At 43.8% G+C, this 8,694-nt stretch overlaps 1 protein-coding gene across 1 annotated transcript in view; it reads left to right on the top strand.

Annotated features, from left to right (window-relative positions):
• LOC121603780 (heterogeneous nuclear ribonucleoprotein L-like) overlaps positions 1-3,207 on the top strand; it is a gene marked incomplete at its 5' end in the record, with an annotated part of 18,277 nt that extends 15,070 nt beyond the window's left edge. The window contains 4 exons of the mRNA XM_041932988.1: positions 99-297; positions 814-871; positions 1,096-1,194; positions 1,707-3,207. Of these exons, the coding sequence (XP_041788922.1) occupies positions 99-297; positions 814-871; positions 1,096-1,194; positions 1,707-1,762 (412 nt within the window). The remainder of the gene's footprint in view (positions 1-98; positions 298-813; positions 872-1,095; positions 1,195-1,706) is intronic.
• Between the last annotated feature and the right edge of the window lie 5,487 nt (positions 3,208-8,694).

Genomic DNA, 8,694 nt, shown 5'->3' with positions numbered 1-8,694 from the left:
ATGAGCAGCACAAACTCCTCCCATTCGTGTCTGTTTACATGGCTTTGTTTATTGTCCATACCTCCATCTCTCTGACCCCCTCCACCCTCACCTGTCAGTGTGTCCAAGCAGCAGGCGGTCATTCCCAGTCAGGTTTTTGAGCTGCCCGACGGCAGCAGCAGCTACCAGGACTTCAGTCTGACCAGAAACAACCGCTTCACCAGCGCACAGAGCAGCAGGAACATCATCCAGCCGCCCGCCGCCGTCCTGCACTTCTACAACGCCCCGCCCACCCTCAGCCAACACCAGCTGCGCAAGGTCACACCTGCATGACATGTTTTAATGGAGGAAGATTAGTTTTAGTTAGAGTTGAAGGGAGAAGGTTTTCTGAAGTGGTGTAAACCGAGATGACAATGGGGCCATGTATGGAGCTCTGTGGGACACCATCAGAAACGAGATGTGACTTTAAGCATTTTCTCGTGTTGAACGTTCATTTTTTCTGCAGCCATTTCTGACTCTTCCTCCACATTCTGTAGCTCAGTGTAATGTATTTTTAGACAGTAGCTTCAAGTCGAGTCCCCGGTTTGCCTTTTTTTTCTGACTTTGCAGCATCAAAGAAATCACTCAATAAAACAGAATATAACATAACATAATCGGTCTGGTCAGGTTTGAATCTCTACGTTGGTCCTGTGTCTCTGGTTGTGCACTGGGTTAGGATTAGGGTTGTCAGTGAGTTTATCAACATCAACAACTTCAGTCAGACTCATGTGAAACTCACATTTTACATAAAACTTCATCCAGCAGTCTGACCTCTCTCCTCTCTCTCACCTGCAGCTCTGTGCTGAACACGACGTTCCAGCCTTCGCCAAGTTCAAGGCCTTTGATGCCAAACGTGAGTTAAAACGACGACACAGCAGACACGAAGCTGTGCTGAATAAAGACATGTGACCGTAACTTCACAGACAAATACAATGAGAAATATAAAATATATTTACGGAGCTGAAATCTGTCTTTTTAGCTCAACTTTTCCTGCCTCTGACTTTTTCTTCTTTTGTGTCATCTTCCTCCTTTCTCTCCTCCTCCTCCTCCTCCTCCTCCTCATCTTCATCCCAGCAGCCAGCTCTAAGACTCTGTCTGGTCTGCTGGAGTTTGACAGTAAAACTGAAGCTGTGGAGGCTCTGACCGTCCTCAACCACTACCAGATCAGAATACCCAGTGAGTACTGAACAGAGACACTGGTGATACAATATGAACTGTTAACAGGCAAGAGCCAATCAGGCAGCATGTAGAGCCACTGCCACTGAGCTTCACAATGGCTCCTCAGAAACCAGTGGATGACATCAGAGAGACGACGTCCATGTTTTATACAGTCTTTGGTCTCATATTGATGAAGTTGCTGTATGTCAGCCAACAACCAAATGTCAGAAATCCAACTGTCCTTAAATGTACCAACAGTGAGAGTTTCTTTAAGTCTCTGCTCTCAACAGCACAGTTACAGGATATTAACATATCTCTGACATTAGTCAAAAAATAAAAATACAACAAGGTAATAAACTTCTCCAGTGGTGACGTCATCAAGCAGCAGGCAGACAGGTCACTACCTGCAGTCACCACTAGATGTCAGGCCTCACACTGATGTGGTAAACAGCTGACCTGAAAGCCTTCGCACAGACTGTTCGTGTTTACTTCAGTACAAAGTGAACTTGTTCTCCCTCTCTGACCTACAGACAGCTCCAACCCCTTCACCCTGAAACTCTGCTTCTCCACCTCCTCCCACCTGTGAGCCGGAAACAAGATGAACCAGAGAGGACGTTTGTTCATTACGAGAGGAGAAAAGACGAACAGAAGATTTGAGTTTTTCCTGTCATGTGTTTGAATGGATGATTTTTGTGGGTGTTTTGTTTATTTGACTGATCCCAGCGAGGCAGCGTTTTAGACGTGACAGGATATTGAACAAAACTCAGGGAGGAATCAATAAAACCTGTAAACCAATCAGATACCAGCCTGGAAGAGAGACACAGTTTCATGGTCGTCAACAACATGACATAATTTGGACATTATTTTATTTCATTTACGTTATTGATAAATCAATGTGTGTGACAGAACAAGCTGAAGTTAGGAGTAAAAAAGGCTTCGTTCAGGTCAGTGTGTCTGTTTTCTGGTTGTAAATTGAGTTTCTCTGTTTCGTCTTCAGCTGCACGTCTCTCTGAATTACTCGGCCTTGATTCTTGCTTTACTGAGGAACTGACAAACATCAGTGATGTTTCCTCCATTCACTGGAAACATGAACAGAATTAAAAGCACAACATCATTAGTGGCCAGTGCTGAAGCCATGTTTACAGAATCATTTTGGTTTTTGGTTGTTTGGACTTTGACTTTTTAGTAGCAATACTTTTTGTTTGGCTCGTTTTCTTTGTGTACTTAATGAATTTGAATCTCATCTGGTCCCAGAAGTGATCGTTATAGTGAGCAGTTTCCAAAAAATCTGTAATACAGCTGCAAACCACAATGAGAGCAAACGTAAACGTGTGATGGTGAAAGTTTTGCCGTCAGGTGACAAAACTGCCCGAATGACGCACAATTAACCATTTAACTGCTTAAACGTGAACTTTTTCAGGCTCTTTCAACAGGCTCACTGTAGAATAACAATAGCTTCCATTTTTAAAGATATGCTAAACATGTTAGCATAAAGTTTGTGTGAGGATGCTAATGTTACCGTGTCGATCCTGAATTTAGAGAGCCGGACAATCCACGGGCCTCGTCAGCTGTTGTCGTGGAGATTATTTCTTCTGGAATCATCCTGAGTAGCTGGGAAAGATGGGAAGTGATTACATTTTCAAAGCTGTGAGCAGCACAAACTAAACTTCATTCAGCTCCATTATTTTGGGTGGAGGCAAAAATCTCTTTGTCTCCAAACCTGGAAAGATAAAACCAAGACTGTCGGCATGAAGTGACACCACCGGAGGAAAGAGGGAAATAACTGTGTGTGTGCGTGTGTACGTGCGTGTGCGCGTGCATGCCTGTGCGCGTGCGTGCCTGTGCGTGTGTGTGTGTGATATTTTGGGTGAAGCTCCCCTTCAGAATATCTTGAGGACAGATTTTTAATGGTGGATGAAATATTAAACAGAACTGTGTTTGTGGTGTGTGATTCTAATAGACACCTGTCAGCCAATCACAAACCAGTTTTCTGTACCTGTGGATGCTGATGGTAATAAAAGTCCAGTCAAAGTGTCAGCGTGTGCTGTCGTCACATTGTGTGGACAAACATGTGCTCACCTGTCGAGTCAAGCTAACAGCAGAGCGAGAGCTGATTCACAGACTGTGAACTGGATCAAACTGGGATTCTATGAAGGAAATGACTGTTCTGGGATCAGCTGTTCACTGTGCTGGACACTATTTTGCTGGTTTTTATGTCCACCATTGTTTCCAGGTGTTCAATAGTTGCATTTGTACAATAATTTTAATAATAATCCTAAAAACTTTAAATATGTGATAACTTCAACAAGTCAAAATCAACAAGTCAAAAGTTAAATAGTGCCTGCTGATCTGGAACCAGCCGGATTATTCACTACATGTTAAGCCTGGATATCAATAATTTAAAACAGAAAACTGACCCTGGATCTGTGATAAAAGTCAGCTAATGCTAACATGCTGATGTTCAGCAGGTGTAATCTTCATCATGTTCACTTATGTGCTCATTAGTCTGTAACATTTTGTTTTAATCAGAGATTCATGTGTTGAATTATGTCACTTTCTGAGCTTTATGTTGGACTGACATCACGTTTTCTGGTCTCGGCGATGCTGCCAAAGTCTACTTGTTTTACTGGTGTCGTTATTGTGTGGAATCCAGGAAGACTGGTGACCAACTAGTAGGGATCCAGGTGAAGAATAACGATGAAGCAGTAGACACAAAGTCCAGCTGAAACCAAAGGGTTGGACACATTTAAGTATTTACCTGATGGTGGCGCTAGATGAAAAGTCTGAGGATCACCAAAGTTATTAGAATTCAACCCGAGGGGAACATGAACAACATTTAATCACAGCCCATCAAACACAGGTAAAGTCAGCAGGAATCATCCTCCAGGAACCATCATCATCGTCATCCACCCTAAAGCTGTTGAGACATTTCAGCCTGGAGCAAAGTGGACCGACAGACCATCATTTCCAGTCTGAGCTTTGCTGCCGCCGTCATTATAAAACACGACAGTAATCTGATTCCTTGATAGTGAGTCCTGTAGTCAGTATGATGAATCCATCAGTCTGGATTTGAATGACTATATTTTGGCCTAAAATGCTTCAATTCTGGAGTCGTCTGGATGCAGGGCTGTAGTTCTGTCCTCCAGACTTAGACCTCTGATTGCTCTGTGCAGGCTTTCGATGATGAAAACCTCACAGCGTGAGAAACAAACACGTTAAATTGGTGAATGTTCTGCATGAAACAGAAACAGAAAGCAGGAAGGTGATCAGCTGAACTCTTCATCGCTGATCAGTCGTGACTGACGCTGCAGCCGGTTCAGTGATTTCATCAATAATTCAGAGACTAAATGATTTCAGATCTGAATCCTCTGTGGGGCCTCCAGAGCCTCCATCCTGCTCCACTAACAGTCCACGTTACATCCAGACATTTTCAGCTGTGTCACACTGCCAATGCAGGTCAAAGCCTCATCTATCACTGAGGCACTGACAACGTTCGCCAGTTTTCATGAATGTTGCTTGTGGTGTCGTGTTGTGTTGTGGTGATGCAATTAGCCAATCACAGCCCAGCTTGAGACAGAACCCACAGGTAGCTTTAAAATGTTCCATTAAATGATGGCAGGAGGCTCTGAGGTGTGTTTCACCTGCAGATGTCAGCATGTACAATAAGTGCAGCCCATGTTATGAGCCTGTTCTGTTTTTAGTGCCGGCAGCCTGCAGACAGCAGAGAGCCAGTCTGACAGGCCTGTCACCAGATAACAGTCAACCACACTAATGTCCAGGCGTGAAGACAGATTACGATCTGATCAGACGTCCAAGAAACAGAGGAAACCAGGTCGAAGTCTGAAACCGCAGCCTGCTTGTGTCTGAGACAAGCAGTGGCGTGCACAGACTTTTTGAAGGGCAGGGGCGAAAAGGAAAAAAAGGGCACATAAAGCATGTCCTCGCCACTGAAGAGGGCACTTTAGAGCGCGTTTTGGCATCCAAGAGGGCACTTTAGAGCGCGTTTTGGCGTCCAAGAGGGCACTTTAGAGCGCGTTTTGGCGTCCAAGAGGGCACTTTAGAGCCCGTTTTGGCGTCCAAGAGGGCACTTTAACATGCGTTTTGGCTCCCAGGGGGCACTTTAGAGCGCGTTTTGGCGTCCAAGAGGGCACTTTAACACGCATTTTGGCTCCCAGGAGGCACTTTAACAGGCGTTTTGGCCCCCAGGGGGCACTTTAGCACCACGCACGCACTGGAGACAAGTTATTGTAACCCCTTGACGCTTGAATTTATTTAGAATTATATTAAAAAATTAATTCTTTGTGTTTTTGCTTTCAAATTGATCCTAAATTAAGAGAGTTTGTTATTTTTTTCTGTAGCACACACAATACATATAAATTTAGGCAGGTTCACCAACTAGAATAGGGTTCAAACAAACAGTGTATGTCCACTTTTTCAATGTTTAAATGCAGTAAAAATCTTTTTTGCGTATTCAAAATTAATTTATTTCATCAAAACAGCCACAAAATTGGCTTCCAACCATGACATCGTAACAAGAATTAGAACAGGGGTTCTTTCACTTAGAGTCCTAGGTGTGTTGAGGATGGATGGATGTGGATTAAAGCGGTATGATCAATCAGCGTAAAGGGGTTAAACATCCCAGCATGCACTGAGTGAGGATGGATCCACAGAAACAGAACTTTTTCCCAACACACAGCATTCAGTGTGAGAAGTGAGGAAATCAGCTGACGCTCTCTATCAAATACATTTTCTACAGAAAAGTCACAAGGTTTCAAAAACAGGCTCTGACGTTCAGTCTGGTTTGGGTTTTAAAACCATTTAGCTCCACGTTTCAGTGAACTGCAGAACTTGTACCATTAAAATCCTCAGAATGATTAAATCTGTGGTGAGAGGTGGGGGGGTGAACTAATGCCAATCAGAGCATGTAACTTAAAAGCACAGGTGAGTAGGGTACAAGGGTTCCCCTCAGTCTTTTCATTCATTTACCTACAGCCTATTTTAGCACATTGTGGTATTTAGTTGTGGTTCAGCCCACAGTTTGCTGCTTCGCTTCAGTCTCTGTGCTCTGATCAACGTTTCCAGCTGCAGCTGTTTTTAATGAGCAGGACTGGATAAACCCACCGTTCACTTCCTGCTGAGCAGCAAACAGCAGACAGACGCAGGTAGAGACAGGCCGGTGAACATGGGGGAGCGTTTAGCGGCTAAAGAGTCAGATATTTCCTGCAGGAACTGAAGGAGACCAAAAAAGAGCTAAAAAAGAGAGAATACTAGACTGACACTCATCAGCTGACACGAACACGACTCCAGTGAGATGAAGATGTAGAGTCTGTATCTGCTGGATGTGCAAGTTAGCAGCTGTTAGCAGCCTTTTTGATATCTCTCACAGTTTTTTTTTAATGATTATTGTATAAAGTTTGAATTTTTTCTGCCTGTTTCTTTTTAACTCCTCTAACAATCCAGGCCGCCCTCTAACAGAGCCGTTCAGGCTCCCGGTTCTTCACACCTCTTATGGGACCAGGGTCTGAATCCTAACTGTTTCGTGGTGCAGTGGTTACAGCACATGTCCACACACCTTGTGACAACAGCAGGATCAGCGGTTTGACTGTTCTGCAGTGCGATGAATACACGCTGTGAGAGTTTTTAAATTGATTTTATATGTCTGTAGTTCCATTAAAGCCTTTCAGCTGCCGGCATTCACACTGTATTTCCTGCAGGAAATGCATTTTCCAGTTGTTAACTGCTGTTTATGATATCCACTGCATGTACAGACATTTGAGCAGAGCTCAGAGCAGATACCCCCGCTCTGCTGACGGCTGTAATGAGACAGGGACTGATGGTAGAGGATGATTTGACCAGTTTACCTGGAACTTTTATCCTGGCAAATGAATTCTGAACAATTCATGTTCAGCTACATCGTCATTGGCTGTTGAGGTGTTGTCCAACAAATGATGTGGATTTTGTAGATAATTGAGAGACTTTGTGGAGGAGACCTGGTTTGGTTATAAGAGATGACACTAATCCCACTTTGGAAGCAGCAGCTCTCATTTCTAGGAATCTGATCGAGTTTATTAGTGAACCGAAACCATGACGACCAGAGCTGAGACCAGGAGGCAGAGCTGCAGTCCTTCTCTGCGCTTTCATTAGAGCAGTTACCATCCAAAACCCCACAGAGACTGTGTCTGCCCCCGACCACCTGAATTAATTCAAAGTAACCAGAAGAGGAATTTCACATTAAAACCTAATAAAAATCAACACCACCACTGATGGGAGAATTCAATGTGGACTCTAAACATCAGCTCTCTGTCATCTTAATCTGCATTAGTATACGATTTAACTTCAGATTATGAAATTGATTTATTTTGTCTAAATGAAACCTGGCTGTGTCATGAAGAGTATGTTAGCATAAATGAGGCCTCTTTTTTTTAGTCTATGAAACCAAACCTGGAAAACACAACTGACGGTTTTACTTGTTGTAGTGCACCGTGCTCCTGGTCCTGATTCTGAACTTATATCTGGATTCATTGAGTCTAGTTCTTAAAGCAGATAAAGTCACTATTGAAGGTGGTTTTCATATTCATGTGGACTCAAACCTGTTCTGAAACCTTGAAACTGAACATTTAACAATCTCTACTTCTGCTTTAGGTAGTCAGGGCTGGCTCAGGCTTGACTTGGACCGGTTCCTAGTTATGCTGCTGTAGGCTTACACTGTCTGAGGACATGATTGACTGAGCTGTTCAAGTCCTCCTCTCCACCTGTGTACATTCATGTCCCACTAATGCATGTTACTAACTTGACTTCTTCTCTGGAGTCTTTGTGCTTTCTGCATTGTGGATCATGGTGTGACCTACTTCTGTCATATTTCTATTATTATTGTGTACAAATTATTAGTATCCTGCATTCATATATACAGCCATGGCCGAGAGGTTGGAGAAGCGGTGATCGGAAGGTCGCCAGTTCGATTCCCCCACTGGACTGGCAGAAGAATTTGGGTGTGGTGGAGTATCCCCTCTCCCTCCATTAGCCGGCTGATGTGCCCCTGAGCAAGGCACTTAACCCCCCTATATGCTCCCCGGGCGCCTGATGCGGCAGCCCACTGCTCCTGTGTGTTTCACTGCATGTTGCATGTGCATGTGTGTGAAAAGCAGTGATGGGTGAAATGCAGAGAAGAATTTCCCAGTTTGGGATCAATAAAGTGAATACAATTAAATTAAACATATACTATCATACAGGTACCCCATACATATACTATTTTATTATTATTCATGTGTCTGTTGTTATTGTAGCAGTTATCATTATTATTGTCATCGCTTTGCTTTCCTCTGCCTCTGTCCATTTTAACAAAAACAGTAGACTCACTACAGTGTTAGCATTCACTTATTCACTTTCTCATAAAGTCAGAGGAAAGACGCTCCGCTCAGAGGCTAGCACAACAGGAGCTAGCTTCAGCAGGGGGCGGGACCAGTGGCGGTACTTAGGACCCCGCGGAAACCACCGCTGCGTTGAGTTCTGTGACGTCAG

This window comes from Chelmon rostratus, chromosome 3, assembly GCF_017976325.1.
Source record: "Chelmon rostratus isolate fCheRos1 chromosome 3, fCheRos1.pri, whole genome shotgun sequence".
NCBI classification, from domain to species: domain Eukaryota; kingdom Metazoa; phylum Chordata; class Actinopteri; order Chaetodontiformes; family Chaetodontidae; genus Chelmon; species Chelmon rostratus.
This window is presented reverse-complemented; position numbering and strand designations above follow the sequence as displayed.